At 47.0% G+C, this 12625-nt stretch overlaps 1 protein-coding gene across 1 annotated transcript in view; it reads left to right on the top strand.

Annotated features, from left to right (window-relative positions):
- adgra1b (adhesion G protein-coupled receptor A1b) overlaps positions 1–12625 on the top strand; it is a 132327-nt gene that overhangs the window by 13987 nt on the left and 105715 nt on the right. The window contains 1 exon segment of the mRNA XM_030379055.1: positions 11882–11953. Within this exon segment, the coding sequence (XP_030234915.1) occupies positions 11882–11953 (72 nt within the window).

Below are 12625 nucleotides of genomic sequence, written 5' to 3'. Positions count from 1 at the left end.
AAATGAGTTTGTATCTCCCTATTAGTATACTGATAAGGGGTGTCCTGGACTGAGATTTAGCATAGGGATACCTGATTCGTCAGGCAAGACTCGTCAAATGAAATAATGTAATTATTAATTGTGCCAAATTGATTCGAGTTTTTGTGGGGTTAAATGCTTTGTAAACAATAAATTGGATTTCAAAGCTGTCTATAGGTGAAGTGTAGCGTCTCCGCTGAATGACAGCCACAAATTAACGCTGCCCAATATGACGACACTGTGCACTTCGTTCATGTCAGCATCTGCATTCAATTTGACCAAAAATATAGGCTACCAATGTTATTAGGCTACCGCCTAATTTACTATAAATATAGGTGTCGTAGGGCACCGTAGACGGTCGAATTGAGGTTGAGTGGGCGTTGAAGTTGCAGTCTAAGGGTTTATTTAAAATGCTTCAGCAGATTACCGTAAAATTATACAAAGATTAACATAAAAAACATAAAGGTTGTTACTATTATGTAACCATGGGCACAGACACCCACAACACTATAATCTAGTCTTCTCCTATCCAGTTCCCCTTATACACTGAAATAAAACAGGCTAAAAGAGGCTCTCCGTTGCCTAGCCTGACCCATAAGCCCAACCAAAATCATACAGATATCAGGGTTTCCCGCAGAAAATTATTATTATTATTATCATTTTATTTTTTAGGTCGTAGTTAAGGCGGCAGGCCTGTGTTGCCTAGGCGACCGCCTTACCTGTAAAGTGCTGCAGGAAACCCTGCATATGAATGAACCACAACATACATGCATATAAGATATGACTCAATAATATTATTATATTATCTTTCTATTAAGTCAACAATGTCATACACATTTGTCCCGCAATAGATAATACCTCTCAAAGAATATCTCAAATGATAATGGCCTGACCCGGCACAATCTCATGATATAAATACAGAACTAATACAGCACTTGGCATTTAACGTGGGAGCACTGAGTATGAATGACTGAAGATGTGCTATTACTGATTACCGTTAGTGGTAACCAACTGATGCTATGGCTGTACATGAATGATGCATATAATGAGATAGATGTACGGAAATGATCACGGCTGTAAATAGTCAGGATACCCACGCTTGAACTGTACATTTAAGCATTACCAATAAAAAGTGGGTTGAAGGTTATTTGACTTGCTTGATTATTGCAGTGAATTACATTTTGAGAACGTCCTTGGTCGACACAGAATACAACATACTACAATGTCCACATGTTAATAGATACACACCATGCACACCAGTGTCTCTCAGCTTTCTAAAACCAGCATCGATAATGTGGCCATAGAAGCGTTTGACTGATTAAAAATGTCGCCCCAAACGATTAGTCGATAGAGGAATAAATCTGGATGCTGGGTTGCCAACTTTGGCTACCTGGCTGGAGTGGGATCTTGATGCCATGAGCTTAATCACGCGTACGGGCACTTTATCACGTGCACATATTTGGATTCAATTCACCATCAGGGTCAGAAGAAGTATGCAGCAGCCCAAACAATTGGTGGGAGTGGGGGCTTAGGTTCAAATTTAGCCTGACTACTCCCACGCCCTGACTTCTTATACCCAGGGAAATAGGCACGATTTCACCATATCAGACGTACACTAACCTAATAAATGGAACACAGGTTTGTTCACTGACGAAAGTCAAAGACGTGTGGTTGACATTAATGGCGCGTTTCCACTGCAGGGTGCGGAACGGATCGGATCGCAAAGGTGCGGGTCGGGTCGCGTTTCCACCGCCAAAAGTGGGCGTGACCCGGACTTTGCCGTACCCGTTCCGGCCCCATTCTCGGGACTCCTCCGTTGCGGTACCCAAAACGAGACCAGACTCCTGAAAGGGTCCCGTGAAATTCTAGCTACACCCCCCCTCCGTTGATTGGTCGACAGAATCGTCACTTCCGGGTGACGCGGGGATAAAAACAAACAAACAGTAGCCTCGAGGTATTATTCTTTACAATTAACATGTCGCGTAAAAAGCTTGCTTGGGCGAACAAGCAGGTGGAGACGTTCGTCTGCATTCTTGGGGAGGAAGACGTTGTTTACGATGTTTACGTAGCTGCCGCGGCGATCGACATCCGGCCTACCACCAAGGGTAGCCTACTGTCGGCAGTGGAAACGCGACCTCGGAACTGAGCTGGGCTATACCCATGGACATAGGCTATACCGCCCCTTGCGATCCGATCCGTTCCGCACCCTGCAGTGGAAACGCGGCATAAAATCAACTAAATCTTGCTGGGACGCCATCCTAACTCCCGGCTGTGAACTTGACCAGCTGTCCAATCAACAAAGAGATAAGCATCACGCACCAATCAGGAAGTGAAGGCCCATGTGCACCAGATACGGTACTGCTCCGGTCCTCTGGAACCTGCACGGCTCATACTGCTGTTCCCTTCTGTTTCCACATCTGGTCTAGTTTTGCCAGATAAGTGTTCATCGGAAAAGTGTGGAAATACACTTTGTTAACGTGCGATACTTAACTCAATATGGTTGTTGCAAACAACAGATGACTATCATAGACGATTGTCATTCAGGCCAATTATGTAGAATCATGCAAGACCAATGCTGACCGGTGCATTCCCTGAACGACCTATTTGGATGTAGTTAAATAGTGAAAACATATTTGTGGGAGGGATGATGGCTGGTTTAAGCAGCCTCGCCTGGCGGAGTCTGATTGGACTCTGGAGTTGGGTGAGGCTGCACACCGGTTAAACCAGCCTTCTCCACACGCACTGTACCATTGCAGTGTTCATTATGTGTAACAATAAAACCAGATTCAACGACACCACCCTGTGTCCTTTATGTTTGGAGGAGCCCAGAAAAGTCACCTAGGTGGAGTGTGTCAGTCACCTATGTGGTGTGTAGTAATGGATTTTGCTACATTATTACATTTTTATAAATAATATAAACTCAAAATGATAAACTAAGGCGGAGATGGCCTACTGTTATATATAAATATCTTCCATTATCATCTTCCAGCTTATCATTGGTTATCGCCTGTTCACATCGGAACAGAACTTCCGCAAGGTAGTGATACGCAGGAGACATTAAATTCAACTCCATGTCTTCCCATCGAAGATTCGAATCATCAAAGTTTCAAGGTCCCTTCTGCTTCTCTGTAGAAACAGCTGTCTTGACCTTGTCTGAGGCTTTTGCCCAACGATCAATTTGCTTCAAGGTGAGGGTAAGACAATAGTCAATGTTGTGTTTGTTTACTATCCGTATGCAATCGATGAAAAATAAGGCACTGGAATGTGTAATGTGAATGTTGAGATGTAAACAAGAGGAATGTTAAGCACACTTTATATGAGGTAAGTGTTCTGGCCCTAACATCATGATTAGTATAATGTTTGATCCACAAGCTCACACCAGGAATGCTCAGTGGTCACCAGGGGTTACTGAGAAGCGGGGTATTCCACTGTATAATGGAGTCATTTCAGGAGCTATCGATTTATTTGGGGTGGCTCAATTTCAGAACACATAAGAATGCATTTCAAGTCAATTGTTATATAACATGTCATGAAAGAAAAGGAATTTGATCTTAATTTGGTCCTCGCTGCTGTAAGCTGCAGTTTGTAGAATGATGTGGGATCTAGCGGTGAGGTTGCAATTTGAAACCAACTAAATACAACGCCTCAGCCCTCCATTGCCATCGACCTAGGAGAAGCTAGGTCCATAGTACTGGCCTGTATTGTGTAAGGGGCCAGTACTTACTTCCAGAATGATGGCATCCTTTTGGCTTTCGGCCACTGATTTCCCTGAATAAATTAAATTCTATTGGATTCAATCAGATTCGATCAATTCAATTAGGGATAGTTACAACAACTTACAATTACAGCTACGCATATTGCTCGTATATATGAAAGTGGTGCCCAGAGATGCTGTAAATTGTACAAGGAACAATCTAACTTGGTGCACAATTGACCCCAAAGCAGTAAAATAAATGTAGTTTTTATTTAACAATACACACAGTACACAATACAGCAGTCAACGCAGTATAGTGTTGTTCCCAAATGGTGGCCACCTGGGACTAACGACAAGCTTCAAGAATCCACAGGAAAAGGCATACATTAAAAGATAGATCTCTGGGCCGTCTCTGTGGCTCAACCTGCTAGTGCTCACCATGAAAGTACTAGCAAGTATGTCTTTCCCTCGCTCCAAACTGCTTTTCTGTCTCTTCACTCTCCTGTCCATAAGGGCACTAAAATTTCCTTAAGATTATAAATACTTTAACATACAGTTTAAATAAGATTGTTCACATGATTTTATCAACCGATATCGGATCATTCAAATGAACTTTGATTTAAACAAAAAAAAAAAGTTTTGAAACCCCACCCGTCGTCACCGAGGACACTTGTGATTGACACTATGGTGTGCATTTCTTATGGAACATTGTTCATTATAACGCTAATACAGAACAACCATACTATAATAGTATCACAAATTGAAAGGGCTACTGTAGAATATGGTGCTGCAACATGGTAGGCTACATGGAGAGGACCCACTCCCTACGTAGATGTAAAGGGGTACATCTAAGGTAATGAAATCACAATGATTCTTATTTTCATGGGATTATAAACCAATTAGAACACATTTATGAACATTATATTCCATTTCTGCCATGTCCGTTCCACTAGATGTCACACAATTCAACACACTCATCTTCAAGTCAAAGTTGCTATTAATGACTTTGGACAAGCTTCAGTCAACCTCAGATATCTCCTTTCAGTCCGCAACATTCTTAATTATTTTCTTTTTACCATTTTAAAGACAGTTTTCTGTCTATTTTTCAGCAGTAACTTGTTTGCTTTGCTTTAAAGCATGCTTAACAATGTTGTTGTATTCACACAACAATCCGCATCTTTATCATTCTTCACAAATCCCGATCCAACAGACCACTCGCCGGTCAAGACTTTTCATAATATCCCCCTGTATGTGAAATGTTTGGCGCTGGTGTTGATGTTGTGGCGTTAGGATTCAGATCCTCTCTTCAACCCCCCCACGCACTCCAGACATATTTGAAAAACATGACAGAAAATGTCTTGGCAGCATCTTTGCACTCTACCCTTCTTTGGTAAGCGGATGTATGAATATGCAAATCAGAAACACCCCCATGGTGCCCCCTCTCTTTTGAAGTAGGCTGGCCGAGGAACAATGAGTGGGCTTACATGGACACAAATAAACTGATTATGACTGGCTTAAGGCGAAACCGAGGTTATTTGAACGGCAGATCTCTGGGGATGGGGAAGTGTATTGGTGTGGGGAGATGTTCTGCACACAACTATATTCACACAGTCAACATGACGGGCTTGAGCAGTGCCACGATTGGTAGGAGAGCAGGCAAAGCCAAGCTTGTGCACAACATGAGCAACGGTACGGGTTAACTCCATGTTCTTCTCTGCTTTCAGTGAGCAGCCCAAACAGGCACACAGTGAGCAGCGAGACTGTGTTTTGTGGGTTGGAGCAGTGAAAGTTGTACCGCTACATCCTTTAACAGGAGACACATGTCTGGATCTAGACGGTTCAAAATTAAATTAGCACCCCCTTTACCCCCCCCCCCCCCCCCATATCGATGCAGGGATTAGAAAGCTAGCTGACTCGCCCATTTAGCGTCGTGCGAGTAAGCTCTGCGATCGCTGCGGTGGCGGGCTAAATGATAAATGATTCATACGTTGTCGTCGTCGTGAAGTATGTATCCCCCAAGTATGTATGCATGTAGCACTTCTGTAGGGAGCCGAAGAAACCACGCACACACACTCACACACACGGGGAGGGGGGATGCTTCCTGACACAACGGCAGGCAGCCCCACAAGCCCCCGTCACGACGTGTACACACTCCCTACTGTTTAATTGGACATAAGCTGTCTACCCCCCCCCCCCCCCCCCCCCCCCCCCCCCCCCCCCCCCCCCCCCCCCCCCCCCACCCCCCCCCCCCCCCCCCCCCCCCCCCCCCCCCCCCCCCCCCCCCATCTCCCCTTAACTCCCCATCCACATGCTATTCCTCCCCCGGCCCGCATGCTCTTTCTCTCTGTCTCTCTCTCTCTCGCTCTCTCCCCCCAGCCTACATCCTCACTCTCTCCCTGTGTCTCTTTCTGTTTCTCTCTGTCTGTGTCTCAAGCTCTCTCTCCCCACATTTGATCGCTTTCTCTTCCCACATACTTGCTCTCTTTCTCTCTCCCCACATTCTCTCTCTCTCATACCACATTCTCTCTTTCTCTTCTCTTTCTCTTCCTCTTTCTGTCTCTGTCTTTCTCCCCACCCTACGTCCTCACACTCTCCCAGTCCGGTCTCTCTCTCTCTCTCTCTCTCTCTCTCTCTCTCTCTCTCTCTCTCTCTCTCTCTCTCTCTCTCTCTCTCTCTCTCCCTCTCTCTCTCCCTCTCCCTCCCCCCCCCCTGCCTCCTCTCTCCCGCTCCCTCCTCCTGGCGCCCCCGGGAGGCTTTTCAACAAGTTCTGCAGTTTTATTTACAATCCAGCCGGCGCCTCATCTCCAGCATCGTGATGACTGTTTGCTCTCTCCCTATCTCAGTGGAGCCCTGTGAACACCTCCCAATGACACACACACACGCACGCACGCACGCGCACGCACGCACGCACGCGCACGCACGCACGCACACACACACACACACACACACACACACACACACACACACACACACACACACACACACACACACACACACACACACACACACACACACACACACACACCCAGGGCTTCCTGGGGAGGGCTTTCTTCGTGGGGGGGGGATGGCGTCATTAGATCTGCTGTGAGACGACGTGGCCTCGCAGAGTGGGATTTAAATTATTTACTCGTTGTAGATTTTCAGTCTGGTGGTGGTGGTGGTGGAGGAGGCAGCCGGCGGTGGTAGCGGTGGTGCAGGGCCGGCGGACTTGACAGTGCGGTGCACAGAGGCGTGCAGGAGGAAAGGGTTCGCACCGTGAGGGAGCTCAGTGGGTGGGGTTGGGAAGAGGGGCAACTATATTCGGGAGTCCCTAACCTGCCACCGCAGGCAGCTGGAGGGCACTCATTAGTCACTGTCCCTTTCTGCTTCATCTCCCTCTCTCTCTCCCCCTTCTCCGTCTATGGCCCTCTACCGTCTTCCCTCTCTCCATTTTCTCTTCTTCCTCACTCCTCTCCATATCTTTGTGTCTTGTTCTCCCTCACTCCATGGCTTTCTTTCTCCGCTCAACATGATAATTGGGGAGACGGGGGAGACATGTGGGGGGGGGGGGGGGGGGGGGGGGGCGCTGTATGTGTCCTCATTGCTTCGACCTCAATATTTGCTCTATAGGGTCGTGTGTGTGAGCAGGCCGGCAGCGATCCACAACATAACAAGGGCTATTCTAATTCACTGGTACAACGGTCTGTGAGCAATCATAGTAGGACCACATGCTAAGAGGCATTGACCAACACAGCAACACATTATCTCCTGTGCACACGTAGTCACTCGAAAATCCTTTGCACGAGTCCGTTGCACGATTGGCCAAAACCCTAATTCGTTATCTGATTCGCCGTTGTGTGCATGCTTGCTGCATTGTCATTGGTTCGTATGTTGCATGCCCTCATGAGAGGGTCTTTTGACAGTTGTTAGATATATTAAGGGTCTTCAATATAATGGGATTTTATATAATCAAATCCAATGTATGATTGAATAAAACAAAGTTATTTTCACTGATTGCTAGGGGGGGGGGGGGGATGGTGTGTGTGTGTGTGTGTGTGTGTGTGTGTGTGTGTGTGTGTGTGTGTGTGTGTGTGTGTGTGTGTGTGTGTGTGTGTGGTATAATAGAACAGAGCCTGAAGATAAATCTAGCCATTAGTGTGGTGCGGTGAGCGGTGCTGCTATCCAGTGGCTTCAGGAAGTGGAGCTCTCTCTCATATACACAACAGTGCGGTTGAAATTAATTGAGGGGAGGCATGATTTTCAGTAGCATTTTAAACGCTGTGTTTGGACCATCTAGTTTAGACCACGGCCTCACTCTCATTCTTCAAACACTTCAGTCCAATGGAGGATAGAGCGTTGGATGTTTAAACATTTTGTCTCATACGAGCTGCTCCAGCTGCTTGCTTTCTCTGTTTATACAACCATCATTTTGTTCTCTCTACCAAAGGTGGCTATCAGCTCTGTGTGTGTGAGCGCGTGTGTGTGTGTGTGCGTGTGTGTGTGTGTGTGTGTGTGTGTGCGTGAGCGTGTGTGTGTGAGCGTGTGTGCGTGTGTGTGTGTGTGTGTGTGTGTGTGTGTGTGCGCGTCTGTGTGTGTGTGTGTGTGCGGGAGACCTCTTGACCAGAGGCAGAAACAGCCGTGCTCTCAGGAAACAGGAAGACTTATTTATTCTAGAGAGCTTCCATCCTGCCTTCCTCCTCTCCTGCCAATCATCGAACAATAAAGGCCAGCCAGGCCCCGAGAAAACACCAGAAGCATTAGCTTGAGCCACTATCCAAGCGTTTCAGATTCATAACGCACGCCAGCTGGGACACACACGGCCACACTTTATTTAATGATTTCCAACACTGGCTCAATTTGTCCAACTGCCTAACTCCGACCCATCAGGGCCCCCTTAGACTAAACACTCGTTCTCACTGAAGATGTTCCCGAGTCACGGCAGACTCTCGGCTCTGAACGTGTGTGTACCCTGACTTCTGGGAGGGGGTTCAGTATGATGAAAGAGGTCGCAGCTGCTTCAAGGAGAGGAGGCAAGGAGGCAAACAAGATGTGCCAATCGTGAATAAAACCGTGAACGGCAACTATAGTGCAAAGCTATATGGCGTTCACAGGAAGGCTTGTAGCTAGCGCCTGTATCTAGCTGGGTGAACCTGCAGTAGAGCAGGATAAAGGGACACAGACTGATTTCTTGGAGGGGGTGTCCTGAACTTCCTGTAGTGTCATGAAGACGCCAATGCCTTCTGGTGTAGACAACACATACTGGGGTTCCAGTGTTTCTGATATGATACTTTATTGCATTTTATAAAGTGGCTTGTGATAAATTGAAGTCCAAACTGAAAGTGAGAAAAAAGTGTCGACGGGGCGATTTCTATTATATTTTCACCCCCTTTCCTCAAACGCCGCTGGAGGGTTGAGCTCAGCTGTTTTGCTGTTTTGATACAAAAAAACAGCCGGGGTTAGACACACGACACGTTCATAAATCTTCAACAGTAGCATGTTTCCTTATCTCTGAAATCACCGCGAGTTGACCCCTGCTGCCCGCCTCCCACACACACGCACGCACAATCTCACACACCCACACACAATCTCGCACACACGCACACAATCTCTCACACACAATCTCTCACACACACACAAACACACACACACACACACACACACACACACACACACACACACACACACACACACACACACACACACACACACACACACACACACACACATATATATATATACACATACACATACACACACACACACACACACACACACACACACACACACACACACATACACACACACACACACACACACACACACACACACACACACACACACACACACACACACACACACACACTCCCCACGCAAGAAAGCAGAGAGCAAGAGAGAGGGGGAGCAAGGCTCACTCTTCACTTTGCTGAAGTACTGGCTGTATGTAGAGCCAAGCTGTGGGTCACGAAGCAGCTTGGGATGAAGGGATGGACCGTAAGGCCGTCAGCCCCACAGACGACCTCGCTGCCCCAACATTGTGTGGATAACCAAAGAACCATGTGGACCGGGGGCAGAGATAGGAGATGCCTTGGCGGGGGGGAGGGGGGGGGAGAAGACCTGTCTGGATAAGGAGGTCATGGCGTCACAGAATAAGCCAGCTTCTCCGGCTCAATTAATTGGGTATTTTTTTTTGTCAGTGTGAATGAACGTATGGAGGAACTGATAATACACGCTACACGCGTGGCACAGGAATCCAGTGTGATGTGCCTGACGAATGCATGATGAGGGATCATTATCATGAGGACAATTTAGAGCCAAGTTGTGTTAGGACTGGGAGGATTGAGTTTGGTTCAAGGTTTAGTGGCAGTTAATTTCGAGTACTAATTAAAGGTATTACAAAAAACAATTACCAGCAACTTTAGTTTAAGTTACATTTTCGTGTGTGTACTATTTGCCTCAGTTTGGGTTTGTGTAAAATAATTCAATCATAAAATGTAATTTTTATAAAGCAGTAACCTTATTTTATGATTGACAGATTTGCCGCAAACACTGCAGATGTTTTAACGACCTCAAGCGCGAGAGTTTAAAATAGATCTGTGCCACTGATTCACCTTTTTATATCTTTTTTTTATAAAAACGTTATTTTTCCCATTATGAGCCAAGAGTATATAAACCTTATTTTATTTATTGTATGCGCACTAAATCACAACCTGGTGACAACCGATTTACTTAAGTTCCTTTAAAGATTGCATATTAAAAGTATTTGAAAGAGGTAGTTTGAGGAGCCGTGCTTTAAGGAGGCCTAATGGTGCAGACAAAGTGTGCCTCAACCGTGGGCCTGACAATTTATAGAGACACAGATCATTAGGCGCCACACAGGAGTAATTCATCTGCCTTATAAAAATAATGGCTCATCTTCTTCCCTGTGTAAGTGATGCTAATTTCCCCCAGAATGATCCTTAGTTACAGTCAGCAGCCGTCGAGCACGATGGCCTCTGTCCGACTACAATCACAGCCATGTTGACACACTAGTTTTGCCACCCCTAACGGGGAGTCTTTTCGTTGTTGTTTTCTCCGAGGCCTATCGCGTTTGTGTCCCTTGATGTTTGTCTTGTTTAAGCTTGTTTTGCTTTGGCAAACCGATGAATTAGCGTCAAGAGTTCAGCCGCTTAGTTACTCTCCAAAGAATAAATTGTTCGCTACTGTATTTTCCTCATTACTCATTCTGACCATGTTTTACAATGTCCCCCCGGCCCTCATTTCTCTCTGTAATGTGTCCTGAATCTGACTGCTAAACCTATTGGGGAGCTTGTCGGGCGTTCTGTTATTGTGTTCCTCACGTTTCCACAGAGGGGAAACGAAAAGCCTCCTCTGATTCTTATCACACTCCCTACAAGCCACGAGTTAAAAGAGGAAACCAGGCACACAATCTGAGGAAGTGTCCCCACTCACTTGATGGGCCGAGCCCCTGGCTGAGCAGCTGACAGGTGGTCCCCCCTCCACCAATGAAATAACAGATCTTATCGTCGGTGAATTGCTACTCCAGCTTATTGTGATTGCATTGATATGAAAACGTAGATGATGCCCATAGCTGCTATAAGTACACTGCCCGGTGCGGCAAGTTTTAGGCAATATTTCAGGTCGGATTCGGTGACACAGATCTCAACTGTCGCGAACAGTGTTAACCGCACATTTCACATGGGATCTGATCCGTCTAATCCGACCCACTCCACAACAGACCCCTCACTGAACATCCTCTTTCGATGGACTTGTCATGCGAGGGATGCAGACGTCCATGTGCATTGTCCTGGAGGAGACTTGTCGTTAATGGCCGTGTTTCCTCGGGACCCAGGCAGCGTTGGACTGCGTGTGCGTGTGCACATGGCCCGCGCACCCTTTGGTTTGCGTCACGTTGTTTTGACCTCGACCGCTCGGCGCACGTGGCCCGTCTCACCCCCATCCCACCCTCGCGGTCGGAGAGAGCGAGCCCCCGGCTGACCCCCCCCCTCCCCTCTCCGGGCGGGGGGGGGTCGGGACCGCCGTCCTCACTCTGAGCAAAGAGGGGCGCCACTTTAAAAGATAGATAGATAGTTACATAGGGGGGTTGTCGGTGATGTTGCATTACTAACGCTGCTCTCCCTCCATGTCTCCCTCTCTCTCCTCCTCTTCCTCCTCCTCCTCCTTCTCCTCCAGGGACTTGAGGAATAATTTGATAAGCACAGTGGAGCCGGGGGCTTTCCGAGGTCTAGTGGCTTTGAAGAAACTGTAAGTACTCTGAAACGACTGTGACAGCCTACTCAGGGCGACAAGGGGAGGAGCGGAGGCCCGCTCCGCCAGCCGACGCTGTTCAACACTGGTACTGGATTAGGAGGGAGACGAGGAACCAGGACTCTGCCGCTGCACTTCCACGTGTTCCTTTTCCGCTGTAACGTGGGTCAGAGGGAGGGTTCCAGTGGTCTCTAATCACATTGTCCAGATGGTGGAGTACAAGTTAAGAGACTTCAACCTCGGAGCCAAAACTAGTTTTGCTCCGCTGTAACGTTAGGAGAATAAAATGCTACGAGCGGTAGGGCCCAAATAAGATCGATCACTTCATAGACCCCTTAATGTATTTTGGCTGGAGTAGAAAGCAAGCGTTATTTTAAGGTTGACCTTATACGTTGGTAATTTTCCGCACCAGCACACGTATTCAGGCTCTCTGGATATAGGCTGCAGCACGCAGGGACATGATTGCACCCCTGATAGGTTTGGTTAGTGGGTTTAAGGGCTGGCCGGGGTGCAGCCAGTGAGTTAGCATTGGTGTGTGTGTGTGTGTGTGTGTGTGTGTGTGTGTGTGTATGAATTTTTCGGAGTGTGTTTGTGTGTTTGCTCAACCTTGTGTGCGTGGGGCTGGTTGTGTGTGTGTGTTTATGTGTGTGTGTGTGTGTGTGTGTGTGT

The sequence above is a fragment of the Gadus morhua genome, chromosome 15 (assembly GCF_902167405.1).
Source record: "Gadus morhua chromosome 15, gadMor3.0, whole genome shotgun sequence".
In the NCBI taxonomy this organism is placed as follows: domain Eukaryota; kingdom Metazoa; phylum Chordata; class Actinopteri; order Gadiformes; family Gadidae; genus Gadus; species Gadus morhua.
Note: the sequence above shows the minus strand (reverse complement) of the source record. Positions and strands in the feature narration are given on the sequence as shown.